The sequence below is a fragment of the Strix aluco genome, chromosome 1, assembly GCF_031877795.1.
Source record: "Strix aluco isolate bStrAlu1 chromosome 1, bStrAlu1.hap1, whole genome shotgun sequence".
NCBI lineage: Eukaryota > Metazoa > Chordata > Aves > Strigiformes > Strigidae > Strix > Strix aluco.
In genome coordinates, this window is record NC_133931.1 from 2,292,885 (window position 1) to 2,316,425 (window position 23,541).

The window sequence follows — 23,541 nt, forward strand, 5'->3', positions numbered from 1 at the left end:
TGAAAGGTTTCTGTCCTCACACATGTACTGGAAGCATACGCTGGATATAATGGAGTATTATGGAGCTGTGAAGAATGAGGACTGAGAAATCCTAAAAGGAAGACTAGAAAAATAAAAAGAAAGGGGAAAGAAATAATAATATGACATTCAGATTGATAAAACTTAAGGTGGAGGGCAACATCTCAAAGAAAAACAAATGGAAATATCTGAGACTCTCTGGAGCAGAAGATAACGTACCCATTTCCTTTCTTTCCCTAGGATTACCTCTACTACCAACAGCCCCATCTGTGAGAGATAAATTAGTTCTGCTGTTCATTATGGTCCTGTTCCTGCAGTTAAGGGAAGAAGAGAAACACTCTAGGACAGACTCTTAGTGCCCAAGATTTAATGTAGCTCCACTTGCTTTCCAAGCCCATTGACTGGAGTGTTTGGCCCAGCCTAGCTGTCAACAAGCCAGAGGCATTTGCAACTGCACATCCAGACACATCATGCCAGAGAGTGAAGATGTGTTCATGTTGATGTATTGAAGCTTTGCCCTTTGTCAACTTCTGAAAGCCTTTCCCAAGCTTTAGACTTCCCTGACACTCAGCTGTTGTGATACTTGGCCTGAGAAACGTATCTGGGCTACTTCTGATAGTATATATATGTTACCTACTGAGAGGAAGCCCACCAAACATTACCTCCACCAGAATAGTTAATTTTGCTATCACTCCACTGAGATCAGCCGCACTAAAGGACCTCCATGGTCTCATGTTGGATCCCAGGCACCAGATCACATAATCATATCCAGAAAAACATCATGGTCTGGTTTTGTGCTTTCGTGTTTTGCTGACAGGATCTCACTCTCCAAATAACCAAGTTGATTCTTCCTGGGCCTGGGCTGTCTTGGAGCTGTCTCTTTTTTTTTTTCCTTCCTGTTGTTTCCCTGATGATAAAGATATTGTCAATAACTCATCTTTGCCTGTTTTTTGCTAGGCTAACACAAGGCTGTTCAACAACAGCTAGTTTTCGCGTGACAGATTTCATAAAAGGTAATCCACTTGAAATGGGCTGTGCTGTCTACCTGTCTTTTCCTCAAAGTACATTTGCCTACAGAGGCTTAGCAAATACCACGAGAGGCTGAAAAAAAAAGCAATTCAGCTTTTTACATCTCTTCTCCTTTTCTACTACTTTCACAGCATTTTCATTTCTCGCCATAATCCAGACGTCCTGAGGTGGCTGAGCAGAGCCGAAGGGACAGCTGGGGACAAGCAGGACAGCAGGATGGGATGGAGGCAGGAGGAAGGCTGAGCTGTCACGTGTACGGGCAAGGAGCACAGGGGTGGCCATGCGTGTCTCTCTCTCTGTCTATCCAAAGGAAGCTTGGTAAGACTAAAACTGTACCAGGATCAGATCAAAAAGTCCTGCCAGTACAGCAGGTGCACACATAAGGAGAAGTGAGTGAGGAAGCTATTTTTAGCAGTATACTTTTATATTCTATTACAGATATAAATCACAAGGTCAAACTAACTTCTGGCTTCACTGGCCGTTGTCTCTCAAGCTTTTGCCATATAATGGCCAACATTATCTCCTCAAAAAACATTTCTAAATACTTTTCTGGGTTTTATTTTTTATTTTCCTTGAACTGCATCTCTGCCTGGGGGGGCACAGGGCACTGGAATATGAGACTACGATGAAGTTGAGTTTACTTTTAATGAACAAATTGTGAGCCAAAGAACTAGTTTTAAAAGAACGGGTTAATCTTGCGAAACACGGGGTGTGAGTTTGGTCCAGCAGCTTTGAGGGAGAAGGACAGAGACTGCTGAAAGCTTTGTTGTCATCCAGTTCATGAAGATTTCTGTGTCCTAAAGTCATGGTGTTGGGTTGTCATCTCGATTTCCACTAAAATATACACCAGACTAACATTGTCCCCATGATAGTCCCACTCCTCATGTAGGTTACGGTGATGCTGGCAGCAGGCTGGGCTGTATCTATAGATGCAAAGGGCAGAATGTGCAGGGAAAGCCACTGAGAACGAATTGCCACAGAGAGTAAGCTGCAGCTGTTTTTAAGGGGATCAACAGGGTTTCCCTGTCATCATGACAACTTGACAGTCTCCTCTGCTCTGCGCTGAAAAATGCACATGCACCTGTAGGCTTGAAACTGAGTATTTGGTCACACAGTCACAGAACGGTTGAGTTTGGAAGGGACCTCAGAGGTCATCTGGTCCAACCTGCCTGCTCAACAGGGCCACCTAGAGCCAATTGCACAGGACCATGTCCAGATGGTCCTCTATCCTACCTGGAGCCAGACCATGTCATCCTCTTCCAAATGCAATGGGAAAACATGAGATCTCAGGGAGAAAAGAGAAGGACAGGTTCACAAAGCTGCCTAGCTCCTGGTGGAGTTCCTGTTGCATGAAGGAAGTGAATTCAGGTCCCTGTCTCACATTCTGGATGGCCAAAAATTGTGCCAGCACCTGCTATTAAGAGTTTTACCCAGAGGACTTTGCTGGTTGGTGTAAATATAACTGGACTCTGGGGTTTCTTTTTTGTGCTGGGTGACTTTTTCTTAACTGTTTGGTATTTCCAGACCTCTATGAAGAATTCTGCAGCAGCATCAGGTGGATAAAAAAGAGCTGCCATGTTCTGACCCATACCTGTGGGTAATCTCCCACAGGACTGATCTCTCACAAAGGCTGAGTTACATTCCGTGTAGAGGTTATTTTGCAAGCTGAGCTAGCATTTGTGTTCCAACATGCAATACTAAGGAATGAAAGTGGAAGGAACGAGCTTTATCATGGGCCCATCTACCAGACCGGCTGGTCTGAGGCAGAGCTATTCCACAGCTGTAGTGAGATGACAGCATCGAGCAGCCCAAGGGCTCACCAAGGGAATGGCAAAGGGACAAGGAATAGGTCTGAAACAAGTCCAAGCAGAAAGTTCAACTGAGGCAGAAAAGACAAGAGCTAAATAAGGCACAGATAGAAAAGCAAACATCTTCCCCCAATACATGAGAGTTTAGTTATAGTATTATTCAGCAGGATCCCCAAACTTGAGAGGACACAAATAAAATAAAATATAACTGCACCCTTGCCCAGCTCATGCTGAGCAGAACCAGAAGCTCAGCTGGGCAAAGCCCAGCTCTGAACTATGAAAATCCTGCTTGTCCTTCATCTTTTCAGCCAGGAACTCAAACCCATGTAATCCTGCTTCTTTATCTTGACGTGAGGAAAGAGTGGAATTAGAGCAAGCCAGTAAGGTTATCAATTCCAAAGCAAGCCTGACCTCTGAGAGCTAGCCAAAATTTGGTATTCACCACCAGTCTTTCACTGTTCTTCATGCAGAGACTCTGGCTTAGAGATGAGATCCTGTGGCTTACTGAGTTACTCCATAAATATGACTCAGCCTGGCACTAAGCTCACCCGCACGACCAGTTGCATGAATCAGCTGATTAGCAGTCAACTCTGAAGCTGACCAAAACTGACTGTGTCTGAGTTGTCTGTCTCTTTGATCATAAGGATTTATCTAAGGAGAACAGCACTGGTGGATGAAGATATTTTGTGGTCTGTGGCTAAAACAGTTATATGTAGCACACAGCACATCGTAGGCAAGAAGAGCTAGGAGGTCATGTAGACACTTGGAAATTCCCTTTGGCATGGTTTAAGCCTATGCTGAAAGCCTGTTTTGTTTCAGGAAAGGTGCTGAAGGTTCATACCAGCTGAGCTTCCTCCCATTTGTCCCGGTTTTCCTCTGATAAAAGATTGCTGATGATCTGGACGAAGTTCTGGACAAGGGAGACAAAAGAGAAAAAAAGAGGTGGTTAGCTAAACATAGCCCAGGCTAGGAAGGACACAGTGGAGTGCGAGAAGCATGTGAGAAGCAGCCACGTTCTAAGAGGGTTCTCACAGTCCCATCCCTAAAGGGTCCCACAGCATTTCACAGGCCTTGGCTCCCAAGGGTGTTAATGGCAAAACAGGTTGTAATAAGGCCTTTTTCCCAAGGCCTTCACTTTGACTACTGTATCTGCTAAGGCATTGTACTGGGAATTTGTCTTGTGTCCATTACTGAAGGTTTTTAAGAACAGATTAGGTAGATGTCTGACAGAAACTGTTTAAAACTAGATGATTTTGCCTTAAATAAAAACCTTCCTATCCTATTATCTATTTCTGTTATTTCCAGCATAGGGAAACCTTATGAACCTCTTTAGCCTGCAACCAGGCAAGAGAAGCAGTGATTGATCAAGAGGGTGCTATGCATGGTAGTATCTTTGCAGCACACTATGAGAAGGAAGGAGATAAGATATTTCAAAATCATTGATTTTTTTTCTCTAGTTTTACTACCCGTTGCAGATCCTGGAGGATCAGTTTAATGTTTCAAGTCATGGGGTAATGACCTGTCCCAAGGGTATATCTTGTAGCCATTTTGCATGCAACTGCTGAAAGTAAAACCCCGAGATGAGAAGCCATCAGGACATTCTCCCATGTCAACATCCAGGTACCAAATACTACAGAATCATCTTACCTCTAGTCATTAGACTGAAATCCCTTCCAGATAATGTTCTCATATCAATTAGACACCACAGGAAAGTGCTATCAGGTTGAAAGAGTTCAAAGTGACTTTGGTTTTCAAGTTCTTACTTTATGAACCAGGGGAAACCTTGAAAGCAGAGTTTATTAACACACAAAGACACTTCACTTGGGCAGATAATATTCTAGGTTTTCATCAGCATTGTATCTGCTACAAAGGAGGTAATCAAACCTTGAGCCCTGTGCATGCACACGTACTGGTAACCTAGCCTTGGCCTCCAGGATATGCATCTCAACTCACCTGCACATCCCCAGAAGTTGGGCTATGATAAGCCCTACGGAAGATCTCTGTCATGTTCCTGAGTACATCGATGGTGGACAGCAAGTCCCCACTGTAGCTGGTCCCATCCTGGGAGATTTCCACAAGGTTTTGGAGCACTTCTGACAGCCCATCTCCCATCAACCCACGCTGAGCTTTGGCAAGATGTTCCCTGGTCTGAGAAACGGAAAGAAACATGACAAACACTTGACACTGGACAGTCAAAGTCAAGTTAATGAGCTCAGTGAGGGAATTGCTGGGGGAAGGTTTTTGACCTTCCTTGTAACTTGGAGTGCAGATTATGTGACAATCTTCGCTGGCCTGAGAGCCTGTGATATTTTAAAAATGGTAGGAGAGCAGAAGTGAAAATTTCTGTATGCCTACAAAGGAAATGTTCCGTGTAGGTTCAGAAGAGATTATTCTGCTGCAAAAACTATTCTGTTTGTAACCCAAGGCCAGCTAAAAGAAGAATTTTGCCCCAAAACCTTGTTTTCTTATAACCAATTTGGAACTATTTTAGGACAGACTGTACCTTGTCCTGAACAGGAGAGGGCAGTTCTCATAAAGGCAATGCCATTTTAAGGCAAGCCACAGGAGACAGCAGAAACTCATCACAACAATGAACTTAAGACTAACTAAAAGTAAGTGGTTTATTTAGAAGTGATATAATCACAAGGATTCTTACTGATAATGTGTCATGAAAGATCTGGTAGGACCTAGATTCTGCCAAGCTAGATATTAAAATATGCAGTGAGGAACCATTCCTTGTTCATGGAGTGCCCATGTATCACAAGTTAAGCAGACAAAAAGAATAAGAGAAAAGCAGGGCAGAGCTGGCATCTCCCTTTCACATGGAAATGATGCTTTCCTTCTTTTTTTTGTAGCTATAGCAGTGTAACAAGCATTTGGGGGGATCCCAAACCTGCTGAGTTGAGAAGTCATTCTGCCTTACCATCATCTGTATGTTCCTGTAATCAATAGAAACACACTTGATGTATGTTGGAGGCTCCCAATAAGCTATGCCTTCTTCATCTAAAATGCATCTTCGAAGGATCAATCCTGGAAGAGGAAAGAAAAAAATATGGGTGTGAGGACAGGTAGATGAAAAACAAAACACCTTCATGGATGTCACCCAGACTGGTCAATGTATCCATTTAGGCACATCTACCAGCACAAAGGGCAGCAGGGACATCTGCAGATGCCTGAACAACATATGCAAGCACGTGGGAGAGATTATTTTTATTTCCTCCTCCTGCATTTTCTTATTGAGGGACAGGACAGCAAAGAGAAGTGGGAATGAAAACAAAACCTAACAAATTGGACATACCTAGTCAAGGTGAAAGAAGGTTTCTTCTTCCCTAGGGGGCAGCTTTCTTCCTGTCTCAGGAAGTCCCACAAACCTGCCTGGGTGACATGGTCTGGTACTGGCAACTAAACCAGCCACAGTGGCTTGTACTGCTCACACAATCTCAAGAAGAATAAATAACCAACAGCACCATCTTTGCATCAGCTGAAAAACTCTGAAAGCTGTTTGCAGTCCTCCCCCAGGCCTTTCCTTAGATTCAGTCTACAGTGAGTTTTACAGTGGTAATCACACGTCTTTACGATGCAGAGGAACAGACATATCAGTGAGGAGGAAGGGGATAGGAATCACCTTGCCCAAGACATTGGGCATTTGGAGTCTCTGAGGAGCAGGCTTTGCTGGGTCCACAATCCCATCGCTACTGCTAAATGGTTCAGCAACCTTTCTATGGATACAGCCTTTCTTCTAGGCTAGCATTTGGGTTGACACTGACTGTTCCAGGCTGTGTGAGTCAAAGAGCGCTGCAGGGTTTGTCTGTATCCGACATCCTCACTCAAAATAAAACCTTTACATTCATTATTGACACTGCTGCCCTCATTTCTGTTCCTGCCTGGGAGTGAGGAATATCCAGCTGAGGACAAGCTCCACCACCAGCATGTCTCCTGGAGCCTTCTCTGCACTGCTTTCCACTCCTTGAGGAACAAGTGGCCACAGTCACAACAGATAACACCTGGATCCCCAGATCCTACCACTTCATGCCACCATGATCAGACTGTCAACTTGAGCACCTGAAAATACATTTAGAGACCTGCTATGGCTTCTCAGAAGGAGAGAAAGGCACGTAAGTGTGAGTGGGCAATGCAGCTCAGATTTCCTACTTTCAATTACTAGCTTCTTTTACGAGCAATGAAGAGAAGTATAACACCCAAGTCTAGAGGACTCTAATAAAGCTCTACCTGCTTCTGCAGAGCTATTTGTAGATAATAGGGAAAACATGTCACATTAACCCTTAATTGCAAAGCTGACCCAGGACTAAGCAGTAGGTGGATGAGAGACCACTTCAGATTCTCCAGTATGGACCAAGGCTTTGTTGTTAAAGAATGAAGGACCACAGAAACCCAGAAAGAGTTAATCTAGCTCTGAAAGAAGGGAGGGAAACCCATTTGCTTGTCCTGTCCTCCCACAACCAGGCTCTCCTCATCTAGGAGGAAAAGATGAAAGACACCTTGATGGTGGGCCAGCTCCCTGACCAAGGTATGCAGTCATCCTTACCAGTGGCATTGCGAGGACACCGGACAGCTGCAGCATCCCCAGCGGGCGTCTCTTTCCAAACCACAGAGGCAAGACTTTCCTCGTCACAGATTTCGTGGGGCTCTGCAAGGAAGGAAAATCTCCATTGGTAAAGCCTCCTCCTCAGGAGGGACATGGAAAAGGGAATGGAAAGAGGAAACAAGGGAGCATGGTCTGGAAGCAACAGCAGCGTGGCGTGAGCCAGGAGGCCTGTAGGTGAACTCTCAACTCTGCAGCTGCTTGGCGTATGACCCCTGACAAAGCCACTTAACCTCTCTGGAATTTTCCCTGCCTGTCTGAAAACTGGGCGTCCATCCATCCTGAGGATTAGCTTGCTAATATGCATGTAACAACCTGGGAAATTCCACTAACATGCTTGCCTTGCCTTGTGGCAGCTCTTTGCAAGAAAGTTGTTGTTGCTACACTCTACTAAAGTCTTTTCTTGTTTAATGGGCAGATATCCACCTTTTGTAGGTGAACTCCATGGCTCCAGACTACTCCTTTCATCCTTCAGGGTCACCACCTGCAGGGCTGGATGTGTCTAAAATGAGGCTCAGCATAAATAAGTTGGAGTAAGAATGAAGGAAAGAACAAGGAGATGAAAAAACAAGATGGACATTTCCCCTTGGTGGACTTCATTCAGGCCCTCTGTCTGCTGCCATCATATGCGAGGACACAGGGAGATCTGAGAACCATCAGGCTGGATTTGCATCATCAGCTCATTTCCAAACACTGCTGCAGAGTCCAGGAGGCTGCAGAAAAATATTTTGAGACATCAAAGAAAAAGCTCTTCGGAAAGAAGTTTTTGGATGCTCCTGTCTGTGGGTGGAGCTGAGTTGGCCCCAGAGTCAGTGGGACCTGGGAAAAAACACTCACCGCAGGAGAGCTTTGTGCTGAGAAACTCATTACTTACAGCACATAAAGTGGAGGGAGCCATGAGGATAGTGTGAAAGCTAGTTATCACTCCTGAGGTTGTGGAGGAGAAAAAACTTGATTTAATGTTTTTTATTACAGCTTTTATTTATTGTGCATGTAAAACTACCAATAAAAAGTAAGCTGAGTGCATGCCTGCAACTGGTCGGGAAAGGCAGCCATAAAGCCAAAGCCAACCAGCTGGGGAGCCTGGCGGCTGCCTGCTGAGCTTCCTTCATGTGCAGAAAAGTGCTGCCTCTACCAGGGTCCAGTGGTGCCAGTAGAGACATGCTAAGGTTATAGGGAAAATGTTCATCTGCCATAAAAAGAGAGGGAGGCCTTGAGTTTTCACATTGCTCCCAAAGGAGTTGTGGGGCAGCGATGACCCTGGAGGCCTCCTTCTAGAAGGGACTGCGCAATGGATGTGCTTACATAGACCATTTCAGGACCTTCACCATGGTGCAAATGCCTGGTGATAGACATACCCCACTGTTGCTCTGGAACTACCCAGAGCACCAATCTGCCTATGGGGAAGGCTCAAACCTAAGATTATGGGCATGGCAAGACATGCTTCTTTGAAGGACTCAATCAAGACCCAACATGCTGCCTACACATGACTGCTCCTAGAACCAAGCTCCAAGGCTGTGTGGCTCCAGCCCAAGCTGAAGTTTAGAGGCAGATTCCTCCCCAGGAGACACTGGTAATGAACAAGTTACTCACTCTGCTTGGAAACAGATGCTCTTTCCTCTGTTTTAAAATTCCCTTTTGAGTAATTGCTATTCTAATGAAATCCCAGAGGGCAAGCGGGACCCCTGCTGTGCTCTGCACATATGGAGAACTAGTCCCTACGCCAACAGCTTATGACTTCTGTGGATAAGCCAGAACATGGGTGGAAAAGCAGTTTCATTTCCAACCTGTTAACAAGGAGCTGTAGGACAGCAAGATTAAGTAACCCAGTTGTGACTGGCACCCAGAGACCCTGTGGCACAGCAGGGAGGTGAATCCAAAACTTCTATCTCCTGGGCCAGTGTTTTGGCCACAGTCACAGATTCTCCACATCAAACTGTGGTTCAAAGGAGGGTTTGGGGTGTGGGGTGATAAGCTTTTATCACCCTTGGCTACAGAACAACAAAACACATCAAAAAGCAGAGAGAGCGTGTGTTCACATCTGACCTCCCCTTTCTCCTCCTCTGACCTGTCAAACCTTCCTGGTCTCATCACCCCTGCAGTCTCTCTGGGGACCGCTGAGGGATGCTGTGGATCAGAGATGCTCCTTAGAAATACACTGATTGGCATTGTCTTGCCAGTGAGTGCAGAAGGTATTCCCAGGCCAGGAGAGAATAATTTCATCCTTTTTTTTTAAATTCTTTTTTTCTTTTTGATGTTGCTCCGTAACAAAATCCTTTTTACCAGAGTAACCTATTTGCACTGGGAGATTTTAATAACTAACCCAATTAAGTTCAATTCTTCTGTTCAAATCAAATCATGCTAGCATTTGATACTTTCTCGAGAACAAATTGAGCGGGTTTATTTTTAGCCTCTGATGATTCCCCACCTTTTCTTTCCCTTGCAAATTAACAACTGCAGTGAGACCCTTCTGGTTTTGAACCCTAGCAAGGCTCAGTCCCTGAGACATGCCTTTTCCTTTGAGCACTGCTCAGGCATCAGCCCCTGCAGAAAAAGAAGAAAAGATTGGGCTTGTTCTGCCAGGGCCCCAGCTGGCACACACTGAAGCTGAACTAAATCTGCATCACTCTGTAGACACCACCAGACAACCCGGTGTTAAGATTTTCTATGGCGAGGGAAAGCTTTGTGGCTGAGTTAGAAGAGATTTTCACACGCCACTGCTAATTGAGAGGCACAGCTTGTAAGGAGAGGTGATGTCTTTTATTAGAGTGTAGCTGGAAAGAGTGAATACGTTGTCACACAGCCTCTTTCTCTGTTATCTCTGAGCTAAACGCACTGAAACTTCCATGCTGAAGTGCTCTGACTTTCATCTTTGTCTTCAGCAGTTTGCAAGGGAGTCTGAGGGTCAGCTGCCCTCAACATGGCAGATCCGCCCCCAGAAACATCTGCACCAAAACTGCTCCCTCTGTGCCGAGCTCCAGCCTGTCTTTTAGGGAGACATCCCTTTTCACTAGGACCGCCAGGATACTGCCGTGAGAATCTCTTCTGCCTCTCACTGAGCTGCTCTGACAATTAATTACCCCTTCAGTCAAAAATCAAGGCCTGTTACAATCGATGCAATCTGACTGCCAACATCACATAGGCCATTGATTCCCCACCAGCAATTTCAGCAGGCTCTTCAACTGAGACTGAGAAAGAAAATAAAAATGGTGCACAGACCATTCTTCTGGCCTCTGTATACTGTGTGAGAGGCAGACAGAAATATCCCACTTGCAAGTATTTGCTCCTGCTTTTCACATTAAATCACAGTTTTTCCCCTGTTCTACAGCTCACTTGCCCTCCATTCAGGCTTTTCTATCCTTTTTCACAAATGGATGCTTCTCCCATGACTATAGCTGGAGGAAGGTGAGATTGAGTAAGGCTCTGACAGATGTAGACACATCTGCCTTTTTGAAAATTGCCAGTGGTGAGAAGGTCTCCCAGAGGCTAGGTAAAGAATGGGGAACTACTACAGCATCCTCAGTACTCAACTACATCATGGACTTGAGACTCTGATACCAGTTTTTGCTATCAAACAGTGTGTCTTTTCCTCTTATGGCTTGATGACAATGAAAGATGAAAAACATCAAGGCTAGACTGGTGGGACTTACCAAATATTCACTGAAATCAGCATGGTTCTGTAACAATCAAATCAAGTCCCTGACATATCTTGTGCCTGGGTTATGCGCAGGGTCCAACCAGATCACAACTCCTTGTTTCATTCAGCTCTCTGACACAGGACGTAGAAGACCTTTCCAAATTCCAAAGTCCCCCTCATGCAAAGGAAAGCGTGAGGGATTTGGGGTACATACCAGGACACTTTCTGTCATTGCACTGCTTATATTCTTCCTTTGGGCCCTGGCAAGTCTCTCCACCGAAGAAGGGCCCATAGCACACACGGTCACGTTTCTGAGTCCCACCTCCACACGTGGCGGTGCAGCTGCCCCACACTCCCCAAGCCTGCCACTTCCCATCCACTGGAGACAAAAAAGAGGAGAGAAACAGCCTGTCATGTCCCAGACATAATCTACAACAGAGGGAGTCAAGGTCCCAAGGTAAGCACTGGAACATAGGGTGAGTAGAGCATGGCTCAGTGGGAAAGGAGGTCTCCTGCCTCGGATCTTTGTCTGATCCTCAACAGACATGAAATCAGTGCGTGGTCTTTCCCATTGCAGCAGCCCTTTAATGGTTGAAGGGTGTTCTTGTGTTTCTCCTCAATATCCTCAACTCCCTGCAAAACCAGCCCTATCTCTTCCCTTGGGCTCAGCTTTGGGGCTGTGCTCATGAACACTCTTCAGGTGGGCAGGGATTCAACCTGACTGGCAGTCACATCTGCCAGCCAAAGTCCATAGCTTCAGGTTGGTTGGGATATACAATGTATGTGTGAAAACAGAGAAGCCAGAGGAGGTCTGGCTCAGGGATTTAAAGAGACCAGCAGAGTCCTTGGGCAAGAAACTGTGAAGAAACATCAAATAAACCTCTCTCCAGATGTTTCTATTGCACTGTTGTTTCATGCGTCTTGGAAAGAGGTTTGGGATGATGTCTCGTTCCATTGTATTTTCTCCCAACTTCTTTACAGATTCAGTGGAAATGTTACTTCCTTTACGCTAACAATGGCATTTATCAAAATGTTACTTCTTGTACATTAAAAATGGCATTTATCAAAGCACTATAAAAATGTTAATTGGTCCTCACAACAAGCCTGCAAGGTAGGGGAACATTCTCCTCTGCTGTATCACAGATGAGAAACAACAACTCAGTGACAGAACTAGAGCAAGGACCTAGGTCTGCTGATTACTATTTGGGTTTTAATTAAGATTTAACACATCATCTGGGGTTGAATAATTCCTTTTGGGAGGGTGGTGGATCCCTCTCTTCTTCTCCAAGGAGTAGAAGAAAATTATTAAAGAAGAGGGATAGCACCAATCTCTGGTGCTTTCTTTGAAGACACTGTATACAGAGGAATACATGACCAACATTGCTTTGACAGCTAACTCTGAAATCACTGGGACAAGGCTGTCTAAAAAAGCATGAGGTCCTCTTTGTCTTTCAGGATCTCCATAAGTTACAAAGAAGTGAGATACCTAAACAGTAAACCCTACTAGAGACCATGTAGGAAAGTCCAATACCTGTATTAAATACTGCTTATGTTCTGCTGCAGATGGTGATGTTACCAGAGAGGATAGGGATTCCCTGAGGAAACAAGCTTCCCTGAGGAAGAGCTACTGGCTTTTGTGCTTGTGGACTGGATAGAAAAATACTTGCTCAGCTGAACAAAGTATGAGAAGTGCCTCAAAGAACTGAACTGTTTCTGGTTGTCCCTGTTCTCTTGGAAAGGGGAGAAAGACCCTCTCTATCTCAGGGGTCCACTCCCTCTCAGCCCTATGGTCTAACAGGAATGAAGCACCCAGGGAGAGGCAGGGAATAGGCCAAGAGAAGCATGGCAAGAAAAATTAGTTGCTGATCAGTCTTGAAGGCTTCTAGTTGTTCAAACCTTCTTTCCCAGTCAGAATATTTTCCACACCAGCTGACCCAGTTAGACTCTTTGCAATGGCCTCCTCCAAGACTTCTGCAAAAAACAGAGCAAACTGCACCTGCAACTCTATAGTGTTGGTGTCAGTCTGAAAAATCAGGTTTCTGGTGTTAGATGTGCTCTGGTATCTGCTTCAATTTTCATTGCTTCTCCTGCATGAAATGGCTCTCCTGGAGCCCGTGGTCCATAGTGTGAAGACAAGGTGATTATTCTGAATGTAAGGTACTGGCTACAACAGCTGGGGCAGCAGAAATTATTACTATTATTATTATTTATTATTACTATTATTATTGTTGTTTTTATTATAATTATTTTAAGACACAGCTAAACGAGTACAGTAAGTGACAAGTCTTAGACAGGCATGAAACAAGACTTCATTGTGCCAGACCTTGTCATAGATAAGGTTCAAAGCTCTGATACAATGGAGGTTGCTTCCCTGTTTGCTTCAGCTAGGAGTGGTGAATTGGCAGGAGAAGAAGAACAAAACAAAACAAAACAAAAAAAAAAAGATGAATTTGAAGCATTGTGGAGGCAAGGAAAGCATTTAATTGATAATTTGTTTGTTTTTTTTAAGCACATACTGAAAACTGGTATCTAAAGTCAGAAAGACATGTTCCCTGTGGGTCATTACTCACCTCTCTGGGGTCTCCTGGAGTATTTGCCAGCTATGGATTTTGGCTGTCACGGTCCATTGGTATGATCCACAACCTCCTTATTACTGCATTACTGATGAAAACTGTGCAACTCTTCTCCAAAGAAAAACTTTACAAAAGCCTACCTGGGACTGCAGAGAAAGATGACCCAAGAGAAAGAAAAAGTCATTGGTCACTGACCTGGGCATTGGCGTAGGAAGCAGTCCCTGGTCTCCACCCAGTGTCCCTGGCATTCAGCTCCCCCGTAGGAGGGTCCATTGCACTCCCTCGTCCGCTGCTGGGTACCGTTGGAGCAGGAGGCAGAGCAGGAGCTCCAGCTCGACCATTCATTCCAGTTGCCATCCACTGAGTGGCCCAAAGAGAGATAACAAAACTGAATGTGAAAATCGCTCCCACTGGAAAGAGGCATGTGCAAGAGTCTCTGGCCTTTGCCTACAAGGGACCCAGGCAAGGGAAAACAAACTGGAGTCACAGAATGTGAGAGAGGTCAAAGATCATCAATAAAAAGTTCAGACAACTGTGGCAATGGCAATTTGTTGGGACCCTCTGCAACCTCCGACTGGCATGTTATGGCCCCCTCAGGATGCAAGTGTCATAACATTTCAATTTTTATGTCCATACTCTACATAACACCATAAAAGTTGAAATTATTCATATTACACATTTCAACATAAAAGTCAAAACTAATAATATTGTCGATCACAATGCAACATCAAAGTAGAGAGCGTGGATCATGGTTTCACTGAAAATTCTGAAGGAATCGATATATTAGCATGACGTTCCCCATTTTGGGTAATCAGAATTTTTTGAGGGAACCCATTTTTCACCAAAGCAATGCATGACTCTTCAGGAAGGGAACATTCTCAAGCATCCAAATGCTCTGTTTTTCATTAAAGTGCACGCAGAAACTCAAATTACAATGTTATTCACAGGAATTCACTCTGCTAGCTGGGAAATGCTCAGAGCAAAGGTGTGCTTTAAGAGGAGACCGTGAGCAGAATGTGCTTGTGTGGTCAATGTACTTCTCTCATGGCTGAATTAACACTGACAGGCTTGATCTGTCTCTACACAGCAATGTCTTTGATAATTAAATAGAGGAGAGAGGGACAAGAGAGGTTATGATAGGGACGGGGTTGGAGAGAAACATGAATACATCTTATTAGCATGGTACGGTGTGAGGCATTCCCAAGTGTGGCAGTCATACCCTAATTGGTCCCTGATCAACAGATCCATCACCCAGTCTGCTATTCCTGGACCACTTTTTTCTCGTTAACAGTGGTCATCATGCTCTGTTTAGCTCTCATTAGCTGATAGCTCTCACTCAGAAAAACAACCTGAATCCTTGAAAAGTCTGAATTCTGGCTCAAATCACATTGCTGTAGATTGCAGCTCATTTTCTTTAGTTTTGTTTGTCAGTCCAAGAAAAATACGTACAACTTAGTCCCCTGTGTAATCTGCAAGGACTTGAATGGCCCTGAATAATCCCCATTGCGGTTGAGCAGCTTTATGTTTGCAAGCACGTAAAAAAGTGTCAAAAACATCCAAATGAGGAACTGTTAACTCAGATAGCTCACATGAGTTCAGAAGGTGTGAAAAATCAGGGAGGCATAAAGGTACTTCCAAAAGGTGCTTGTTTTTAGCAATTCAAGCTTAATGTTTTCATTGTGCATAAATTCAAGGCATCATGTCAGTGTCTATCAATCCCAAAGAGGGAAAATGCAAGAAATGGTGACTGGCAGGTGGTTCCTCTGTCGAAATGGTTCAAAACCCCACAAAGGAGATCCTACCAGGTATAAATTAGCATGGCTTTTCTGACTGAAGGAATGCTGTTTGTTTCCATGAACTGATGATGTCTGCCCTTCATTAACATTCCCCTATGTTGGAAAAGTGAGATTGCATTTATCAATGTAAATGGTACATTTACCAAAAAATTAAATTTACCAAAAATGTTGAATTTACCAAAGCCCTACCAGCTGCTGTGGCAGTGGTGATTGGCAGCTTACCAGAAGTGCAAGCATTTGGAGGTGGGAAAACAAGAGAACCACATCCATAAATTGTTCATTCAGTGGGGGATAGGGAACAGGTAATTGCTTTTGAGATGAGCGATTATTTATTTATAGACTGTAATTTCAACGATGTTTAAAAAAATGAAGAAACAGAGTTGGCCATGTTGTACCTCCAGACGCTTACGCTCATGTAAAGATGTCTCTTGGGCAAGATGCTGAGGGCTCTGCATCACAGCCACAGCAAAGACCTCTTGGTGCCATTGTCACACCACAGCGTGAGTCTATCAAAAACATTCACTGGAGTCGGGCTGGTGTAGTCTGTGCAGAGACTGGCATTGTCTTCCCCCTTCCCTCTCTCTCTCCAAAGGACTTGGGGCTCAGCCTGCGATATCTACTGCTACAGAGGAACAAAAGCTCTGTTGTCCCTGCAGCGGAGCATTTTTATCAGTTGTAGTACTAAATCCTCAGAGCAGGGCGGTAATAAGTGATATGACTGTCTGGTGTGTCGAGCGCTGAGCAGCGCCCATTGTTGTGCTTCAATGATTCCCCCAATGCCGCACTCATTTGGCACTGCAAAGCCACTGATTGCCTTTGTGGCATTAATTAGAGCTGAAGTCTTGCAGTTGGGCTGCTTGTCTTTTCCACCACTGTTTCATTCGCTGCAGTGTATCCACATATTTTTTTGTATTTAAATTAATTACGGATCAGTGTTAACTCAGGGTATGCTTTATTGCCCAAGCAATGCCAGGTCTGACTTCTTCAATTTGTCTTTTTATGACAGAGTCAATTTGGTGTCTGGGATGTTCTTATTCCGAGCAGAGTCTTCTGGACCTCAGCCAGAAATCCAAGGATAGTTACTTGGGGTGAAAACTGGGTGGGAAATTTCAGGAGGCTTCTTACAAATGTTTTCACAAAGTTCTTATCACTCCCACAATCCCTCTACTCCTCTGGGGACATAATAATGTCTCATAATGAGTCTCATTAAACTGGAAAAATGTCAGTTGATATTACCCTGGAAGAGGGGGGGAGTGTTGGGGAGCTCCCTCATGTTCAGATCATGTTCACCAGGACACCTTGAGTTAAATTAATGGGGGCTCTGTGGTAAACCCAGAGCCTGTCTGCTTCAAGGGAAAGAAGCCACAGGCTCTCAGGTGGATTCCTGGTGTTAAAAGCCATTTAATCTTGAGGATTCTTTCTAGTGTTCCAAAGCAAAACTTGAGGAGAGACATTTGGAAGTGAAAACTAGGGGTAGGGAAAAGGTACTTATAAGTATTAAAATATGGAAGGCTCTCAAAAGTCTCTTAGTCCATCTCTGCATCCAAAACAGCATCAGGTACAGAGAAATCTTGCACATATAGTGAATTAATGCACATATATTGCTAGCAATTAAAACTACTAATTAATTCCAGCACAATAACAAGCCCAGTCAGGCAAAATAACTTTAAAGGATTCACTGGGGATAACTGGTGAGAAGCTTAAGATGCTCTTGGAAACAGTAGTGATAGCTGAGCCAGTCCAGATCCATCCCATATAATGTGTCCTCTGAAAGTTATTACACAGAGCAAATCTGAACCTAAGACAATGCTTAGCTGAATAACCCAGAAAGCACCTCTAAGCTGCTTCTCCAATGTGTCCTTTCCTTATAGAGGATCCTCTCTGGGGTGGTGCAGACTGTGTGCTGATTCAGTTGAGGCAGCTACAGGCCCACTCGATGAGCCATGTTTGGGCATCTTCAGATGGGGAGACCTGCCGGAGGGAAGGCTTTGAATCTCTAACTGCCTTACCTGGGCAAAGTGCAATGTTGCAGAACTTTGTTTGCTTCTCTGGGCCCTCGCAGGGGTTCCCACCAAATTGCGGGGGCTTGCATGTGCGAGTCCGATCCCTGTACCCTCTCCCACACGTGGAGGAGCACAAGCTCCATGGAGACCACTCATCCCAGGTGCCGTGCACTGCAATCAAAGCAGAAGAAGTAAGTTTCTTTCCCAAAGGAGGTCTGAAGAAGTGAGTGAGTCCACAGAGCACAGCATCTTCCCACCCAGAGTGAGCAGCATGTGAGATGTGAGTGTGGGAAGGCCAAGAGGAAGCCAACCCAAAATGTGCAAGAGGAACATTGTGTAATTTTTTATGTTTTGGTATCAACACTAAGTGTCTGTTACTTTCCAGAGTATTTGAAATAAATCGCAATACACTTTTAATTGACCATAATTTTTCAGATTTTTGAGCGAAGAGAAAAGGACATTTTTTGAGCAAAAGATGCAATTAGCTAGAGAGCAACAAAAACCCCACCACCCTTTGGGAAGCAGCTTTACCATCATTTTTTCATTTCTTACCCTTATTTCCCTCCTTCAACATGTTTTCTCATTGAATCATCAAAGGCTACAGCATTTTCAAGTTCTCAGAAAAACTGTAGTCTGGCTACTAATTACTGTCAGTGACACCACAGGGGCAAAGCTAGGGAGACTTGGAAGAACAAAATGGGATGGGCAACATGCTCTAGTAGTGCTCAGGCCATCACTGGTAACTCCTGGAATTAGACATCTAAAGCCTTCTAATCTATATTAATCTAATCTTCTCCTATCTAATCTAATCTAATCTGGCCAGGTTAATTATGGAAGGTTAGTCACTGTAATCTCTAGAGGCCAAATGTTACAAGAATATATTGATCTCTCTTAAGGGACTTCATCCCTTCCAGCTTTACCAGAGAAGCTAACACAAAATCAATAATGCTTCAGAAAAAAAATTAAAAATACAGGTATTTTTCCAGTCCTTCATTGGTTGCTAACAGTGACTGATCCACCAGCATCAGGAAAGAATGTTCAAACCTGATGTTTTGCAATTGTTACCGGGCATCTTGCATGATAAGAGATAACTAGAGGAGGAAATGCAGGAAGGAGCACGGAAAAAAAGCTTGGTGGTTTCACCATTGTAAGATTGGTTCTGAACAATGATATTGCTGGTCAAGAGTCATGAATAATACACCTGGTTTAATAGCATAATTCTTCAAAATAGTGTCCAGGCTCCCCAGACTGTACTTTTTTTTTTCATCAAAATTGTAGCAGGAATATGAAAACAGAGATGATGGCTGGCTCAATTCATAAACATACCAGCAGCCTGAGTATTTCATGTTGATTTTCAATGGTATGCCCAGTGTTGGCATCTGAGCAAGTGAAAGTGTCATCTGATGCTTCTCTTTCCCAGTCTGCCCAGGCTTGGAAACACCCCAAGGGGCACGTGCCTTTCAGATGTACTGTGTTCATTGCCTTTAGATAGCATGGAATTGTCCATGTTGTGCAAAACAAGTGCCCATCTAATGGTGCTTGATCTAGCAAGGGTCTCTGTATGTGGATTTAGGGTAAAAAGAGAAGGAAGAGGAAACAAAAAAATCTCCCTCGAGGTAGGTATCATGGTGGAGATATCACAGGCAGTCAATCCTCTGTGCAGTGCATCTCCCTTCCCCTCCTGCCCATGCATACATGGAATGTTCAGCCCACCTGGGCACACGGCAGAGTTGTTGCACTGTCTCTGCTCCCGGAGAGGGCCGCTGCACTGAGTGCTGTAGGAAGACGACACGCAAAACCTCGTCCTGGTCTGCCAGCCCTCTCCGCAGGTGGTGGAACACACACTCCATGGGGACCACTCCTCCGCTGCGGGGTCACCTGTTGGGGTTGGAGCAGAAGGTGAGGATGTGGCATCCGTGGTACCTGGATCTCCTGGGCAGTGCTTTCCAGGTTGCACTTCATCATTTGCTGGCGATCTGTGAAGCTGTGCAATGTGTCCCACACGTGGTGTGACCAGAAGGGTGAAAAGGCATTGGTGAGAAAACGTGAGGGTTGACAATGGGCTAAAAGTTGTTTTGGGAGGTACTGCATAGAGCTGTAACACACACACACAAAAATAGGGAAGGACACTGTGGAAGTATCAGGGCACTGGGCAGAGCAGGCTCCACCACTGATGATGAGGTCGTGGGTGTAGCCCCTGCAGAACCTTGTGAGCTGGGATATGTAACTTCTACTCAGAGATAGTACTAATTAATAACAGTGATTAGACAGATATAGTAAATGTGTCTATAAATTGAACAGTCGTAAGAATTCAACTCCCCTCCTTGCCTTCTCACAGCCCCTACCAATGCAATTGGCAGAGGAGAAGCAGACAAAATAGAAGATGACAGTGCCTGAGAAGAACATTGTCTGAAGTAATCACAGTAATCACAGAGTTTTCTCTTGTCATCTCCTTCCCCTGTGGAGAAGATCTGCTTTGAGTATGTGACACAGAACAAGGCTGACTGTTCCGGGGTATCATAGAGTCCCTATCAACTGCTTACCTGATGGAACAGTATTGGAAAGGCAACTAGAAGTATCCCATTGAACAAGAGACGGGAGTGGAAAACAATAAGACGTACTCCCTTTGTCATTAATATCCCCGCAGACAGATGGTCATACCAGGGTCTTTCAGCCAGGGCACAGCCTCCAGATAAGTCACCAGAAGTGTGACATGGGCAGGGAAAGGACAGTTTTCCATTAGTTTCGTAGGCATTAGTCTACCCTTGAGAAAACGCTTTTCTCCCCCAGATGAAAACAAAAGCTTATTCTGTTTGTTTTGATTAAGCTTTGCATTGTTTGGGTTTTCAATGGATTACTAATAATTACACATGATAAACCTAAAACGTAACATTTGGTATGTATAGTACACAGGCACAAATATATATGGAACAAATAAACACCAGGACATCTTTGAGAATGCATAATAGAGGGGCAAACCCTTTTAACAGCAAGATCTTCAGAGCATCAGGCTGCACCATGTCATATCCTAACCAGATGTACCTGGCAGACTACCAATGATATAAGAAAGATCACGGCACTGGGTGCAGCAGGTAAGCATGACTTCAGGGGTCATACAACATGGCACAGCCTGAGCTGCACCCAACACTTGGATGTTTTCCCACACCACCATCCCATTCCCAAAGAAAGGTGGACAGCAGATGCTGTATTAGACTGATCAGCTGCAACATGGGGCATGAAAGAGACTCTAGCAGTGAGGTGCTACAGTTTGAGAGCTCAGCCTGCTTGTAGGGCAGTGAAGGTTATAAACCAGCTGCATAAAAGTCAATGTCAGTACAGGAACTGCGATGGGGACTATAAAGGTTGGAGACCATCAAACTGCCCAATACTGCCTAAAGCTGTGCATATCTGACTTTTTCCTCAAGGAGATATATTTATTTACTAGTGTCTTAAGGGGAGTTTTCTGTGTGCAATGAAATTTTATGCAGGATTTCAAGTGTTTGTGACTGTCACCAATCTGCTCATTGGAATTTTTGGTAGTTATCTAAGTTATTTGTTATATGTCATGTTTTTCAGCACATGTACTTTGAATGTCTCCAGTTATTCAGGCAGTTGGTAGTTAAAAATATGTCCACTAATTGGAGGCTGGTGAATCAATATGCACAGGCCTGTTGAAGGGGGAAAGTGTAGAGAAAGACCTGTCCTTGATATAACATGGACAGGCTTTCATTCCTTCATTTACTGGCTGGACTTAGAGGTGGAGGTAAGGATGAGTCTCTCTACCTCATCTATGCCATTGTAATGATTATCATGAGACGTAACTGCTTTTGTTCATTAAGCCAAAGTTGCTCAATACTGTTTCCCTTTGCTTTTACGCTTTGTTTCATTAATCTACCCAACCAGTTCCAGTTAGATAAATGTTATGGACCATTGGTTTTTCTCTGGGATGTGTAGGAGACAGTGTGTGTTTTGAGGGCTTGGGGTTTCAAGAAAACATCATTCCCATATCCTGTTTCTCAAGTATTAGATCTGCCGGTATACAGAGGTCTGCATTTCCATGGTAATTTTGCTGCCTCTCCAATAAGGAAATTGACTGGCTCTGTCAGACAAACAATCCTGTGATTCTGTGAGTTTACCACCAGTAAGTTACCTTTTTGGTACCATCATTTCAGCATTTTCCATCCAGAGTGGCCCAGACCCCAGGAGATTCCCCCTTGGCCCACAAATCCCAACCATACCTGCTGCCTAACCTGCTCGGATGCTGCACGAACAGACGATGGCTTTGCATTGCTCAGAGAACACCTTCCATTGACTTTGAGCAACATCCCCAGTACTATACCCAACAGCATTGAGTTCTTCAGTGGCAGGAAGCTGGCATTTTTTGGTAGTTAAATGCTGCCAGTTCATGCCCAAAAGTCTTTCTGAGAGACTTGCAGAGACACAGTGCCCTCTTCCACCAGCAACTCATGACTTGGAGATTCTGCCATCCCACCACCTCCCCATTCAGAGCTGACTGTGGTTTTACAATCTCCATATTCACAAGAGGTACTATGTCACTAGATGAAAGAATGTCATCTTTGAACCAGATTCCACCTCTTCTGCCTCTTTTATCTTCTTTGTTGATTTTGGCCTTTGCTTTTTCACAGTAGAAATATCTACGGTTAGAGGTAAATCTCCTCAATTATCATCTTTCACAGTGCACCAAGCCTTGGCTTTTAAATCCATAATATAGTTTATTTTCCAAGTTGGTTATTCCTTTGGGTTTGGCGTCATTTTGAGTTAAGCAATTTATCTCAGTCTACTGTGGCACTATGTCCAGTCTAGTCTCAAATCTAGCAGAAATTCAACTGATTTTCAAACCACACAAGACTCAGTTCTGAGATGCTCTCAGGCATCAGAACAAGCTCTCTCATTCTCCATTCAAGAGAAGCAGAATATTGCCTATTGTCAAAACTATGTGTGAGAAGAATTTCTGCACCCTTGTGGGTCGGACTGTAGCAAATACTAATTACTGGATGCAGTATCTTCCAATTATTTATCCCAGAAGTGGATCCTGGCTCTGGTTTTTGATATAAGGACAAGAAGTCTATCATGCTCACTGGGTTTGAAAGCCCCCTAGTGCAATTCAGTGTTGTCTTATAATTAGACCTGCCAGAGATACACTCCACCTAATTGGTCTTCACTCCCCAGAGGACAAGGGGCCATGCACTGCCCTCCATCATGACTGGAGCCTGTAGAGGGATACCTCCGTCAGATTGATCTTTGATTACTCCTGTGATGCTCCAGGTTTCCTTGGGGATTAACAGGAGTGTCCTAAAGGAGTTCGCAAGGGCAAGAACCCCACTTCAGGTGGGAAGATAGCCCTTTGCAGGGCTTGCAGCTCCCACAGAGCCAGCTGCAGCACCTCTCCTGCAGCTGGAGAGGGCCCAGCAGGTGCTGCAGAAGTAGACACTTTGGGTGTCACTCCACGGGGATGTAGCACTGCAATTCAGGATCCTTTCCAGTGCCTGGCTAGCCCTGAGAGTAATTCAACTGGCCTTACAGAGAGCTCAGCTGGCTGTGGGGTCCCCATCAGTGCCTGCAGCTTCTCCGTGACACTTCCTCCCTCAGCACTAATGGAGCAGCATATCGCTGTCATCCCTCTGCCAGGATCCCTTTATTTTTTGGCATCGTCTGTCAATCTGACATCTCACCACGTGCAGCCGCTTCTTCACTCACATCCTGCTGCTGGCAAAGACCTCCTGGAAGCAGGCTGTGGGCTGAGCCTGGAAGGCCTGTGCCAGGGACCTGCTGGGCTGGATTTCACTCTTGTGCTACTTCTGGGAGAGACACATGGGCAGCCAGTGGCACTGCAGCTGAGAGCACAACTGTGCCAAGCCTATAGGCCAACAGAACCTGGACACCAGGGCTGCAGAGGGCTGTCAGGAGAAAATACTAGCCTTTAACTGGGTAGGGCCATCTCCTCATCCTTAGTCCTTATAGCTGGCATCAGCTATTTTTTGTATTTCACATTTTTCCAGGTCTTGAGTGGATGGGAAATGGCTCATCCCCTATGAACTGTGTTAATTGTTAGA

At 44.6% G+C, this 23,541-nt stretch overlaps 1 protein-coding gene across 5 annotated transcripts in view; it reads right to left on the reverse strand.

Moving 5' to 3' along the window:
• The window catches only part of ADGRB1 (adhesion G protein-coupled receptor B1), a 283,954-nt gene that overhangs the window by 127,003 nt on the left and 133,410 nt on the right, over positions 1 to 23,541 (reverse strand). For all 5 annotated transcript variants that reach the window (XM_074830207.1, XM_074830119.1, XM_074830046.1 and 2 more), the window contains exons 5-12: positions 19,181 to 19,345; positions 17,474 to 17,638; positions 13,864 to 14,028; positions 11,310 to 11,474; positions 7,402 to 7,503; positions 5,779 to 5,885; positions 4,809 to 5,003; positions 3,697 to 3,765 (exon numbers count right to left, since the gene is read on the reverse strand). In XM_074830207.1, the coding sequence (XP_074686308.1) occupies positions 3,697 to 3,765; positions 4,809 to 5,003; positions 5,779 to 5,885; positions 7,402 to 7,503; positions 11,310 to 11,474; positions 13,864 to 14,028; positions 17,474 to 17,638; positions 19,181 to 19,345 (1,133 nt within the window). The remainder of the gene's footprint in view (positions 1 to 3,696; positions 3,766 to 4,808; positions 5,004 to 5,778; positions 5,886 to 7,401; positions 7,504 to 11,309; positions 11,475 to 13,863; positions 14,029 to 17,473; positions 17,639 to 19,180; positions 19,346 to 23,541) is intronic.